General features: G+C 38.8%; 3 protein-coding genes and 1 long non-coding RNA gene across 6 annotated transcripts in view; 1 reads left to right on the top strand and 3 right to left on the bottom strand.

The window, feature by feature from the left end:
• The window catches only part of LOC6638049 (zwei Ig domain protein zig-8), a 119,053-nt gene that overhangs the window by 62,183 nt on the left and 43,074 nt on the right, over positions 1–13,796 (bottom strand). The window lies entirely within an intron of this gene.
• On the bottom strand, positions 3,341–4,709 carry LOC111518567. Its single transcript, XM_023175770.2, has 2 exons — positions 4,632–4,709; positions 3,341–4,536 (listed from the first exon to the last, which is right to left on the bottom strand). Exons 1-2 carry the CDS (start codon positions 4,664–4,666, stop codon positions 3,486–3,488), a joined length of 1,086 nt encoding a protein of 361 aa, XP_023031538.2. The 5' UTR covers positions 4,667–4,709; the 3' UTR covers positions 3,341–3,485.
• LOC111518562 lies at positions 5,447–6,753 on the bottom strand. The gene is made up of 2 exons (XM_023175763.2): positions 6,658–6,753; positions 5,447–6,558 (listed from the first exon to the last, which is right to left on the bottom strand). Exons 1-2 carry the CDS (start codon positions 6,696–6,698, stop codon positions 5,565–5,567), a joined length of 1,035 nt encoding a protein of 344 aa, XP_023031531.1. The 5' UTR covers positions 6,699–6,753; the 3' UTR covers positions 5,447–5,564.
• On the top strand, positions 7,915–10,203 carry LOC124460464. 3 transcript variants are annotated; one of them, XR_006954365.1, is made up of 3 exons: positions 7,915–8,318; positions 8,382–8,435; positions 8,497–10,203. It is a non-coding gene; the product is annotated as an uncharacterized LOC124460464 (long non-coding RNA). The 3 variants fall into 3 exon arrangements; XR_006954364.1 differs by having other exon boundaries at positions 7,915–8,435; positions 8,520–10,203; XR_006954363.1 differs by having other exon boundaries at positions 7,915–8,435.

Raw genomic sequence — 13,796 nt, 5'->3', positions numbered from 1 at the left:
CACCGATATCAATTTTGTGTAAATGCGTTGGCAATCCTGGCAACCTGAAACGAACAAGAAACTCCACCCCAACGCATCGTCAGCGAAGTGGTTTTAAGTTGCCAATGAGCATATGAGACTGGGAAAGGAAAACTTTAAAACAATGCTTGTTAAAAATCATACACAGATTGAAATGCAATTTACTTTCTTTACATTCCTTTTATTTAAATATATAATGACCATTTAGCATAAATCAATTGTCAGTATGAAAGGAAATTGAATATTCCTAATGCAGAGTAAAGAAGATTATTTTATTTCATAGCATACTTATGCGGGCGAGTAACGAAAATTAGCTGATCGAAATCCAGACAATTTATTACACACTCCTACATATGTATGTATGTATGATGCACGTATTGGCAAATAGTATTACAGGGGCGGGTTAGGGGTTAGAGATTGGGGCAATCATTTATGTAGGCAATCAAACTTTTGAACTTAATTTTGTATTTTTCCTTTCGACTGAACTCCATTATTAGCCCATCCACCCGCCCATATTTCGGGGCAGACAATTGACCCCGACAGATGGGATATACATATATCTATGTGTCTGTACGTAAACATGCATGCAGCAAAATATTTTCACAAACCATCGAAAGAACCTTGGGCATTAAATTAAAAGTCGCAACCGCAAAAAGATCCCTTAGGAAAAAAACGCAAAACAAAAACAATAACAAAAGCAGCACAAGACAAAAAAAAAAAAGAAATTCTTGTTGATTGCCCAAAGAAAATTTCCCTGCATTGCTATTTATGACCCTGAGAGAGCCTTGTTTTTATCGTGGCACACACACACGCACACACATGGCGAAGTAAAAGTTAAATTTATTATCCCTTTTCCTCTTTTCTCCTACTATTTTCACAGTGGCAACCAATCCAGGGCATGGCAGAGATTTCGTGTTTGTCTTACGCTTTTGTTCTCGATTCTCGTTCTCTCTTCATTTCACCTTTATTTTGGCTTCTTTTTGTCCCCATTTCCAGTTTTGGTCCAGTTTAGGTAACTGCTTGATCTCTCCTTCCCTCTCCTTCTCTCTCCTTTCTATCTTTCTAAGACCGTTTTGCTCTGCCATTGCTTTTGTATCACTTGATTCTCAAACAAAATTTATAAGTTGCGCGTCGCGGCGTTTATTTAGCAAAGCAATTTCAAAATGTATAAAGATATTGGGTGTGTGTGTGTGTGTGTGTGTGTGTGAGAGTTAGCTGCCAAGGCCTAAAGTATGGTGCAGTATACTTTGTGTTGGACTTGCCAAGGTTAGTTGTTAGATGCTCGAGACATAAGTTAAAAATAAAACGAAACTTTTTGGAAACAAAAAAATATATTGGCAAGCAAAAGAACTGCAGAATTAAACATTTCTTTTAACCAAAATATGCTATAAGTTTTTTGACTGCACAGGTCATTGGTGTAACGGAAGTTTAATTATAATTTTAAACTAGATGCATATGAATCTTAATTGAATAACCTGAGTATATTTGCATCTAATACCTAAATGAGACTATGCGGCTTTTGATTAATTCAATTTCAAATTGATTTCCGAATAAAAGGTCCTCAATAAGCTTATGTTCAAGCATAAACAAGAGCCACTGAACAAAGAAAATGTTTCATGTACTCGAAGTATACTGGGTGACCAATTCCAGTAATTATACCCTTTACTTAAAGGATAATAGGGCATATTAAAGGGTACACTAATAACTAGAAGCAGCTGTTTACATACAAACATTGTGGAATTTGTTTTCTTTGTTTGGTTAGGTACACTTTGCGATAGCAATCACAAAACGAACTTGACTACATTTACTACTTCTAACTAGATGGTTACTTGAGTTCTGTCTTTAAAGGAAATTCTTTGGAGAACAAAATAAAGAACGAGAGTTGGAGAATAGTTGGGTTGGGGGTCTAGGAGCTGGATCTGGAGCTGGGGTGGCCTTATCAGTTACGGCAAAGTCAATTTACCGACAACACATGTCCGGGTTCGCACGAGTCGATATTAATAAACACTTAAGCCCAGTCCAGGCCAACCCAGGCCAAAGCAGGGCAACCTAGGACATTGCTTTCCGTGCCGAACCACAAGACAATGGAACATCGAGTTTCTGTCCAAAGTGGATCAATGTATGGTCAAATGATGGTAACACACACACACACACACACACATACATATACACGAAACACGCACACATGTGACATACGAAATGAATGACATCGTTTTGCGGATGGTGCTAGATGCCCTTGGTTCACAGATATTAAATTCATTTTGTCCCAGACGGTTGCCAAATAATGCGTATTTCATTAGAACGACACACACACACATATACACAGCCCAATGGATGGATGGCTGGATGGATGAATGGACAGTTGGATGGAGGAAAAAAGACAATAGATGCGGACGAACGGAAATTTGTAATGAAAAATAGGAAGCGTGAGAAGACAACACATGTATGACATATTTTTCATTTAAAGCAGAGAATGAGAAAGCGAGAAAGAGAATGCACGAGACAGAGAGAGAGAGAGATAGAGAGAGAGAGAGCAAAATGTATTACAAATAATTAACAATCGGATATTTTCACTTGTATAGTTTTTATGAAAACTTAACTAGGAAAATCTACAAAATGAAACTTCGAGTAATCTTTGAGTGGCGGGAGGAGGGAGGGATTAGGTCAAGATGCAGACAATTTGTAGCCATGTCTGGTGCAAAATTAATTAGACTCACATGCAAAGAGATGTGCTCTTGATTGGGGGTATTTGGATGGGCCAAAAGGTCATACTTCATAATGATCAGCAAACTGGCTGGCTAACTGACTGACTGACGGCATGTGCTAATAGGATAATGGGCATTCATTCGCTCTATCCTCCTGTCCCTGTGCCTGTCCTCGTCTCACTATCAGTAACTTTCTTTTGTCTATTATGGTAGCTATGCCCCCGTTTTATTACCTTCCTTTTGCTATTTATTAGTACTGAGCGTATATGTACACATGCGTAGAAAACACACAAACACACAGGGGGCGACTTGCCCTTTTTGTTTCTACTTCCACACACACACACACACACATTTTACTAACTTTTAGGACATACCATAAACAAATATATTAAATTTTAATGCTTAATTTATGTGCAGATTAATTTCTCGTACATTTTTCGGAGCCCAGATTAGTTTCATACTGCCAGCCACCTCTCCTCCCCCCTCTGACATTCCTTTACAGCTACTGATAAGTCAAAAGCTGTATGTGTGTGTGTGCGTGTGTGTGTGAGAATGGGTGACTGACCTTTATTCTTTAATATATTTATTTAAAGAAAAAACACAGCTATGACATTAAATTTGTTGCATTCATTTGATTTTATTCATTTGATTCGAATTGAATATTTATACTCTTCTGTTGGAACGCCAGTGAGTCATCTGATTAGCTGGCCAAACCCACCCATCTGCACCTCCTATTCTTCCCTTCTTTTTTCGACAACAGGTCTATTCGGCTTCATTTTTGACCTCCTCAGCATCTAGGGAAGTGGATTTACCCATAATTTGCTTCTCACCATTGGAGACGATCTTATTATCGCCCTTATCGTGAGAACATAGAGTGATAACTGAATCATTATCACCAGCTAAGGTCTGTTCCATATCGGAACCTTCGCTGGGACATAGAGTGATAAATGAATCATTATCACTGACTATGGTCTGTTCCTTATCGGAACTATCGGAAAAAATATTTGTTTTATCCGGATTCCCTTTCGAAATGCAATCAGTTGAATTTAAGTTGCTTTGATTCTGGTTTAAATGATTTCCTGGTCCATCGCCGGCTCCATCCAATAGGACAAGGCTTTTAGTATAATTTGCCTTATCGAGACCATCGCCCACAGTCTTATTGCGTGATCGAATGCGATCACGTGGTTTTTTGGGTTTCTTCTTTTTCTTGTCCTTTGAAAGTTGCTCTTGTTGTGGTTGTTGTTGCTGCACATTATTTTTCTGACAGTTGCCTTCCTTGTTGCAGTTTATCTCGACTTTCTTGGTATAAGCTAATTTCAATATCTCCTCGTTTGACATCAAATCCTCCTCTTGAATGGTCTCCAATTTTCTTGCAGTTGACACCAGCAGCGGTATTTTTTCTTCAGCTTCATCATCTTCCTCTAGTGGTTGCTTTTGCTTCTTCTGCTGTAAGTTACGTTGTAGCTCATCCTTATAAGTTATGGAATCATTGTTTGGTACTTTCATCAGAACCTCGAACATTTCACCGCTAAAGGTATACATATTACAGACTACCGACCCTTGAACTTTGGGCGAGTTGATAACCATTTCTCGGCCATCGTCCAGAGTTAAGGTAGTATTTTGTATGTCACTTATTGGAGTCAAAGCCAACTTTTGCAATGTACTTTGCAAACGTTTGTCATCAAAGCCTGAAGTCCGCTGGACATGCTTATGCTTACGACGAGCCGTTCCCTTGCCACCAATCCGTACCTGATCCTCAAGTTTCTTTAGCTTAGCAGATTTCATCATATTGTTGTCGTTGCTCTCGGGTTTTCTGCAGTTTACAAAATATATAAAAATTAAAAGATACTCACACATACGTAGACACAAGGATAAACACAATTGTATATAAAAAAATTGATACTTTACTTAACAATTTTATTGGAATAATTCTTTTTCTCCATAATTTTTCTCTCACTAATCTTTCTCGTTTCAGATGAAAGCGTTGAATGAGCTACCTTGAAAGTATTCCACTTTCAAGTCAAAAACTATTCGAGTCAATGATGACTAGATTTGTCGAGGTCTTAGTGATGGCACATCGAAAGCATTAATCGATTAAGGTGTGTCTCAATCGCTGATTAATCGAAATGCTTTCCGAGTCCAAACGGTTTGGGTAAACAATGGTTACGATTACGGTATAAGTTTTCTATTAACCGAAATGCCAAAGTAAAACCAGTGAATGGATCAATTGAAGAAAATGTGAATTTGACTTAATTTTGTTTATCATGACAATTGCTTAATTCTATTTGTCTAACCATTTAATTTTCCGTTTGTTTCTCTTTCTGTGTTTGATCCCCATTCTCTATTTCCCCCATTTGATGCTTCTTTTACTGCGGCAAATGTCCTGGTAAAGCGTGAATTTAATTTCGCCTTGTAAACATTTTTTTTGATTTTATTTGTTTTGTAGTTGTATTAAATACACAGATTTTGCTAACTTTTAGGACAGACAAATATATAAAATTTTAATTCTTAATTTATGTGCTGATTAATTTCTCGTACATTTTTCGGAGCCCAGATTAGTTTCATACTGCCAGCCACCTCTCCTCCCCCCCCTCTGGCATTCTTTTACAGCTACTGATAAGTCAAAAGCTCAATGTGTGTGTGTGTGTGAGAATGAGTGTGTGTGAATGAGAATTGTCCTTTAATGTATTCATTTAAAGAAAAAGTACAGCTATGATATTAAATATGTTGCGTTCATTTGATTTTATTAATTTGCTCTAAATTCAATATTTATACGCTTATTTTGGATCGCCAACGAGTCTTTTCTGCTTTTTGCAATTCTTCTCCTCTTCGACAACAGGTCTAATCGGCTTCATTGACCTCCTCAGCATCTAGGGAAGTGGATTTACCCATAATCTGCTTCTCACCATTAGAAACGATCTCATCATCGCCCTCATCGTTGGGACATAGAGTGATATATGAATCATTATCACCGACTATAGTCTGTTCCCTGTCGGAACTATCGGAAAAAATACTTGTTTTATCCGAATCACCTAGCGAAATGCAATCAATTGAATCTAAATTGCTTTGATTCTGGTTCAAATAATTTGCTGGTCCATCGCCGGCTCCATCCAATAGGACAAGGCTTTTAGTGTCCGGGCCATTATTATTTGGCTTGTCGAAACCATCCGCCACAGTCTTGTTACGTGAACGGATGCGATTCCGTGGTTTTTTGGGTTTCTTCTTTTTCTTGTCCTTTGAAAGTTGCTCTTGTTGTGGTTGTTGTTGCTGCACATTATTTTTCTGACAGTTGCCTTCCTTGTTGCAGTTTATCTCGACTTTCTTGGTATAAGCTAATTTCAATATCTCCTCGTTTGACATCAAATCCTCCTCTTGAATGGTCTCCAATTTTCTTGCAGTTGACACCAGCAGCGGTATTTTGTCTTCGGCTTCATCATCTTCCTCTAGTAGTTGCTTTTGCTTCTTCTGCTTTGAATTGCGTTGTAGCTCATCCTTATAAGTTATGGAATCATTGTTGGGTACTTTCATCAGAACCTCGAACATTTCACCGCTAAAGGTATACATATTACAGACTACCGACCCTTGAACTTTGGGCGAGTTGATAACCATTTCTCGGCCATCGTCCAGAGTTAAGGTAGTGTTTTGTATGTCACTTATTGGAGTCAAAGCCAACTTTTGCAATGTACTTTGCAAACGTTTGTCATCAAAGCCTGAAGTCCGCTGGACGTGCTTATGCTTACGACGAGCCGTTCCCTTACCACCAATCCGTACCTGATCCTCAAGTTTCTTTAGCTTAGCAGATTTCATCATATTGTTGTCGTTGCTCTCGGGTTTTCTGCAGTTTACAAAATATATAAAAATTAAAAGATACTCACACACACGTAGACACAAGAAGGATAAACACAATTGTATATAAGAAAAGTTGATACTTTACTTAGCAATTGGAATTCTGTTCGAATAATTCTTTTTCTCCATAATTTTTCTCTCACTAATCTTTCTCGTTTCAGATGTAAGCGTCGAATGAGCTACCTTGAAAGTATTCCACCTTCAAGTCAAAAACTATTCGAGTCAATGATGACTAGATTTGTCGAGGTCTTAGTGATGGCAAATCGGAAGCATTAATCGATTGAGGTGAGTCTCATGATTAATCGAAATGCTTTTCGAGGCCAAACGGTTTGGGTAAACAATGGTTGCGATTACGGTATAAGTTTTCTATTAACCGATAGGCCAAAGTAAAACCAGTGAATGGATCAATTGAAGAAAATGTGCACTAGACTTAATTTTATTTTAATTTTGTTTATCATGACGATTGCTTAATTCTATTTGCCTAACAATTCAATTTCCCTTCAGCTTGTCTCTCTTTTTTTCTCTCTCTCTGTGTTTGATTCGCATTCCCCATTTCCCCAATTTTATGCCTCTTTTGGCTGCGGCAAATGGGCCTATTAAAGCGTGAATTTAATTTCGCCTTGTAAACATTTTATTTGATTTTATTTGTTTTAATGCGGTTGCTCAACCAAGCAACGAGCAACCAACATCTCGGCTTGATGCTGGCCCAAGAGCAGCAGAAATCCGTCCAACCCGCCGTCCAATGCTCCTTCAATTGGCCTTTGGCTGTTTACTTGGCGCAACGGAATGCTTTTTTCATCGCCTACATTGCCGCTGCCTTCTGTCTGTCCATTTGTCCGTCTGTCTGTCTCTCTATCCTGCGGTCTGTCCATTCGTTTGTTCGCCGCTTTTCTCGGCGCTGCAGTCGACCGCGTTAAAATGCTGCCGGCATTTTGGGCTGCTCATTTGACTGGGTCTTTATGTGTGTCAGTGCTTGAGTGCGAGTGTGAATGTAAGTGTGAATGTGAGATACCTCTCCCCCCCCACACACACACACACACACTCACACACCTACAGATTCATGCATTACGTCCTTTTTTTGCTCTATCGCTTTCCTTGCCCATCCACAAAAGCTGCAAAAATTGTCAATAGTCGTCGGAGGAGAAGTTTAACTTTGTTGTTGCATTTTGAATTCGGTTATTTCAGTTTGTTTTTTCTGTTATGTTTTGGTGGCTCAACTATTTAAAAGGTAGGGTAATATAGAATTCAAAATACTCTTTCAATACTTCTAGCTTCTGAGACTAGAACTAGTTCTACTCATCGATAACAAAATAAAGTTTAACATTTTAAATCTAAATCTCTCGAGTCAATGACAAGTAACTTTTTGGCAAAGAGTATCGAAACATATAAGTTAGAAAAAAAGAAAAAGAAAAATTCAAGCAAAATGTGGTCATTTTTACGTTTACACACACACACACACAGACACACACCGTTAGAGATGGTTGTCGGCTTGCACGAAATGTAGAAGGAGGATGCTCGAGGTGGCGTTGACCGCATTACCAACTGCCAAACTGACCAGAAAGGCAAAAGGAACTGACCTCAGCCTCGGCATTTTGGCTGAAAATAGTTTTTGTTTTGTACCGAGAATAGAAAGCTGGGCAACATTTAGCTACCAGTTACCAGTTACCAGTTACCTGGCCATGCCACGCCCCCATTTTACGAGCAACTACAACTACTACTACTACTACACAGTTGCAATTTCCAAACGATGTTAGATGATTTTCCTTTTGTTTTATTTTCACTATTTTCTACCCATTTTGTGATTTATTCCAGAGAACGTAGAGAGCGATAGAGAGAGAGGGAGAAGAAACTTGTGCATATATATAGGTAAGTAGGCGAGACAAGGGCGAAAGAGGAAACGGTCTTTCAGTGTTGGCATAATCTACAGTTTGTGTTTTCAATGCCTGTCAGCCCAGAGATGCACAGGTGGAGAAGGAGATGGAAGCGTATGAAGAGGGCTGGGACGTTGGTATTCGGTGGTGCCAACTATCCAATGACTGCAGCTTGATTCTGTTGACCACTGGCCAAAGTGCTACGGCTAAATCGAAGAAGAAGCCACATCTTGGGTTTGGTCAAGTGAGTGAACATAATGTCTCCTGGCCCTTCCCACCACTCTCTGGCTTCACTTGGCTTCGTTCATCTTGAACGAAATCCCAACAATTTTAATGGCAACAGGAAATAGAAAGGTGTCATATATCTAATACGATATGTATAAGTAATCACTGTTTTTCTATGGCTTAGCTTGGCATCTTAAAGCGTCATCTTCAAGTCGGCCAAAGAGAAGACCAAAATGAGAAAAAATTCATTTAACTCAAACACAGACAGTGAGAGAGATATATTGTGACAGAAAGGACTTGATTAATTGCAAAATTTTCAACACAACACAAACCGAAATAGTTGCTAGAGAAATTAATGTAAATGTTTTCAATACTTAAAATATTCGATTATTTTGGCACGGTAAATCCAACGTTAAAGCGTAAAAAGGGAGAGAAGAGTAAATATCCCACAGGATTCCAACTGGGCTAGAGCAGTCGCTGAGGCAGCCGAAATTAAATTAAGCAAATGCTGGCAAACTGTCTGGAACACATACACACGCACACGCACACGCACACAGAGGCACACACACATGCCCACACACGCACCCAAGGATTGAAGACAAAAGGGAACTGTAAAGAGAGTAAAACTGAAGTGGGAAATGGTGGAAATGGTTTTTCGGATTGGGAGTCCTGAGGCTTGGCGCGTGAGAGGGACTGACATGGAGTGTGAGAAGCGATTTCTGTAGAACTGGTCGTTTTTTGCTGTCACGCGCGCTTTGTTTGCCATTTTGAAAAATGCCCAATGCACACACACACACACAGTGCAAAGGGAGAGTGTGTGGGAGAGCTCTCACGATTATGCCATAACTGAAATTCAGGCTTTAAAGCTAAGCAAAAAGGCTTACAAAATGGGCTAAACAAGCAACGGCAAGGAAGGAGAAGGGTTTTTAGTCCCTACACAATCCCGAATCCGGATTCCGAATCCGGAATCCAGACCAATGCAGAACGTAACTGGACCGACCTTCTGCTACTGCTACTACTTCTGCTGTATCTGTTTATATTTACGTCACCATCAGAGAAATACTTAACCCATTTATGCCATTAAAAGGATTTCACAGACGACTGAAGTCAAACTTCCACCTCGCCCCTCCGTCGTCCCCTCTCGGGCAATGGTTGGTTAATGAACGTGGCAAGCCAAAAATATGTTCTACATTTTTATACCCTTGCCAAATGCCAAACAAAAAAAAAACTTCCTAAACTTGCCTAAGAAATGCCAAAAATTGTTCAGAGAGAGAGGAAGAGAAACCGTCACACAAGTCGGCAGATTTTTTGTTGTCAAGGTCTGTTTTTTTTTTTTTTTGGCTTAATCTATATATATGTACATGTCGAAATCGGATCGTATCTATGGCAATCAAAAGATGCCTTCATTATGGTGGCAAAAGTCAGGAACGGGGGCAGCAAGGAGAAAACATCCTTGATATATCCGTTTGCTAACAGCAGCAACTATTTTTAGTGCCCAAGTTTCTTAATAAATTTTCCAATGCCGCTTTTTATTATTATTTCAAGGGGTTTGCAAGGGAAGACAAGAGGGGAGTGTGTGTGTGTGTGTGTCTAGGTGTGTGTATGTGTGTATTTGAAAAGTTTACAAAATGGGGCACACACACACTCAGCTTGATGCACTTAGCCCTGCCGTGGCGTGTGGCGAGTCAAATGAAACAGAAATCGGCATAAAACATGACAAGTGGAAACTGAGAGAACGAGCTAAGAGAAAGGGAAAGGGATTGGGAGGGTGAAGCTTTAAATGGAATAAAAATATGGGCCAAAGTTAAGCAAATTGTATTTGTGGCTGTGTGAGAGTGTGTGTGTGTGAAGGACATTATGTATATGTGAAATAATGATAACTAGCGAGAGCAATCAAAGTTTTACAAAAGTTAGCAGCAAATGAAAAACATTAAAAAATCAAAAAAAAATGTCAGTCAATATTAAATTTTGGATAATTATTCAATCATCCGAAGCTGATGTTATATATTCTATTACTAATATTACTTGGAAAAGTATTTAAAAGTAAAGAAACTAAATGTCTATCCTACCATTCCATCAGAAGTCAAAAATTGATCCACACACACAAAGAATTCTTTTATTCTTTGTATTAATATATTTAAAATATCCTTTTAAGTGGCTTCCATAGAAACAATCGAAAAAAAAGACTCACTTTAAGCACTTGCCGATTTATAATGATTTTTTCTGGTTTTGATAGTTATCGCCCATGGAATACATGATTCGTTTTTTAATTTGCAAAAAATAGGTAAATGACACCTGTTCACTTCAAACACTTTTTGTGAAGGCTTCTTGGAAATATGCTTAGTAGCTAAAAAAATAAATAAAAACCACAAGTAATAAGCTCACTGATTGACTTAATGACAAAGTCAAATCAATGTGTCTTTTGCCATTTTTGTCATTGTGTGAGTGGGTCGAGCAAGTCAGGCCGTAAGACTTATGAAAAATATATAAAAGAGAATTATTTTGCGGTGGGCTCCTTCTGCTTTTGTCGTTTACTTTGGCAGTGTGGCCCATTAATGTTTAAAGACAACATGTGAGCCATTATGCAGAGCACACACACACACACACACAACCATTTGCATACAAAGCAGCTTCTGCTGCTTCTTTTCGCTTGACTCTGCCACTGATATTTGCGTCTAGGTGTAGTCAAAGTCTCAGCTTAACTGTAACTCAGCTCCCTCTTTCACTTACTCTCTCTCTCTCTCTCTCTTTTTATATGAGCTTTACTTACCGCACGAGACCTACCCACACACACACACCACCACCACCACATTTCCCCTCCATCCATGTCCTTCATCCGCGTTCAACGCTGCCACTGTATGCATCACTTTGAGTATATTATTTGCAGCACATTTATAACGATATCACAACATAAAAAGCGTGTTATTTGCCAACTTAAACATAAGCGTATCATGCCTCTCCATCCCCACTGCCCGTCCCCCCCTCCAGGGCATGTTGTTCTTTATCATACGTGGTTAGAGCAGGGCAAAGGGCAAAGTCAGAAATGGTCGGTGGAGAACCACATCAGCAACATTAGCAGCAGCAGCAGCAACAGCAGCATCAACTGTGACAACGTCAACAACCAAAGGCAGTGCAAAATATTCACATACGAGTTTGTATGTATGTATGTCTATTCATATATGTAAGTTCACCTCAGTCCAGTCTTAGTGTGTGTGTGTGAGTGTGTAATGCGCTCCAAAAACTATCAAGAACAGAGCAAAACGAACATTTGGTTGGAAAAGGCAGCGTATAAAAATGTTTAACCCAGACAAAGGACAAAATAAACTGAAAAATCTTTCCTTTAATTTGCATTTCCTATGGTGAGAGATATATACTAACAATAGTTGCTCGAAACAAAATATATCAAGTGATTCAGAAAAAATCTATTTGGTAATCGATTACATTAACAATATAGATTCTTCAAATATTTGTAATCTGTTTTATTCAAAGACAGTTATATCCTTTCAGAGATTGGCCATTAAATTTTATATGTCAAGTCCTTGCTTACTTTTGTGTAATGTTGGGCAAATATGGAATAATAAAAAAAAGTTTTAGTCTACTTACTACTTTTTTATGGCAAGTTAGTTTACTTAAAGTTAAACGTGCATAATTTGAGGCCATAAAGCTTTGAAAGAGACTTCAAAAAGATTTACTATACACTTGTAGTAGGAACGCGATAAAATTCTCGCATGGCGGATGAATAATTATTGCAAGAACTGTTGTTGTTGTTTGTCAAGAGGACAAAATACACTAAAAAATATCCACATACCCTTTATGTAAGGGTATCATGGGCCAAGTTTGGTGTTGATGCTGGTGTTGTCCTTCGGTAAGAATCGTTTAGCATGAAAGTAGGAATAAGCTCTCTTCGAATCACGTTTGTGATCTCAGTGTGATTCAAATTCACTGACAATGAGAGAGACAGAAAGAGAGAGAGAGAGAGAGAGAGAGAGAGTTCAAGACACAGTTCAAGATGGCTGACGCCCATTTAAGTTAGTTATTTTGCATCTCCCTCTCTCACTCTCTGTCTGTCTGTCTGCCTCTTTCTCGTGTTAGTCGTTTTTACCTTCATACTGTATACGCTTGTGTACCATATATTTGAAGCAGAGTGAACTAGGCAGCCACTAGATTTGCATTTACCTCGCTTTCTGCTCACTTCACAGCACTTTCCCCTTCTCCACCATTCCCTGCATCCTTCCAATCCTTATGCCATGCTCACCTCGTATCATTCCCTTGCATTTTTGTTGCTCTTGTGTTGGTTTATTTACTTGGTATTTTTTTTCGGTATTATTATTGCATATTTTGTGTTGTTCGCTTCGGTTTATATATGCACACACACACACATATACACATCTACACATATGTGATTATTTGGGTGTGTTTGGGTGTGTGTGTGTGTGTATATACTTTCCAACCGTGTGCTCGCTCGCGCTTTACGTTAATGCGAAATTTATGCTTCATGCGCTTTTAGTGCTGTCATAGAATCATCCTGCCCTGCCCAACCCATCTACCATCCTCCGCCCTCCATTTCGTACCTCCTTTTCACATTTCCCTCCCTCTTTATCCACTTCTGTTTATGCTTCGCTCTCCCCTCTTATCCATACGGCGTCGCTTGAATTCCGTTTTTCTTTTTTCGGTTTTTTTCTCTATTTTTTTTTTTGCATGTGGAAAAACGAATATTTTTAGGGGCTGATGTGGCAGAGGTAGAAGAAACGGATATAGCTGGGAGTTTGGGGAGTTTCCATATAATGGATGGCCACATATTGATATTGACTGAAAAATTTCAGCAGCACACCAACACACCAATAACCAATACAAACGCAATACCCCATGAGGATACAGCATTGATAAAAACAAATACATAAATATTCAGAGAGCCAAAGTATTTATACATTTTCCCTCAATACTAAATCTAAAATTACAAATAACAATTTCAATAATAATAATAACCATTATAAATATTTTCAGCCGATTTTCGTGAGGTATTATCATAGGATTCTCAGAAAGCTTTGGCTAACACTTTCACACGTCGAGAATAAAGGACCCTTTCTTATTTGCTCTGCATATGACAGGTCCTACGAGGACATATTTCTTG

This window comes from Drosophila willistoni (genome assembly GCF_018902025.1).
Source record: "Drosophila willistoni isolate 14030-0811.24 chromosome XL unlocalized genomic scaffold, UCI_dwil_1.1 Seg141, whole genome shotgun sequence".
Lineage (NCBI taxonomy): Eukaryota > Metazoa > Arthropoda > Insecta > Diptera > Drosophilidae > Drosophila > Drosophila willistoni.
The sequence above is the reverse complement of the archived record's forward strand: the minus strand, read 5'-3'. Positions and strand labels throughout refer to the sequence as shown.

What these genes read in the sequence shown, in the direction of transcription:
- LOC111518567 (XM_023175770.2), bottom strand. Translation starts at nt 4,666, where the DNA reads ATGGAGAAAAAGAATTATTCCAATAAAATTGTTAA. An exon ending in TATTCCAATAAAATTGTTAA is followed by an intron (nt 4,537 to 4,631) that starts GTAAAGTATCAA and finishes TGTAAACTGCAG; the next exon opens with AAAACCCGAGAGCAACGACA.
- LOC111518562 (XM_023175763.2), bottom strand. Translation starts at nt 6,698, where the DNA reads ATGGAGAAAAAGAATTATTCGAACAGAATTCCAATTGCTAA. An exon ending in AACAGAATTCCAATTGCTAA is followed by an intron (nt 6,559 to 6,657) that starts GTAAAGTATCAA and finishes TGTAAACTGCAG; the next exon opens with AAAACCCGAGAGCAACGACA.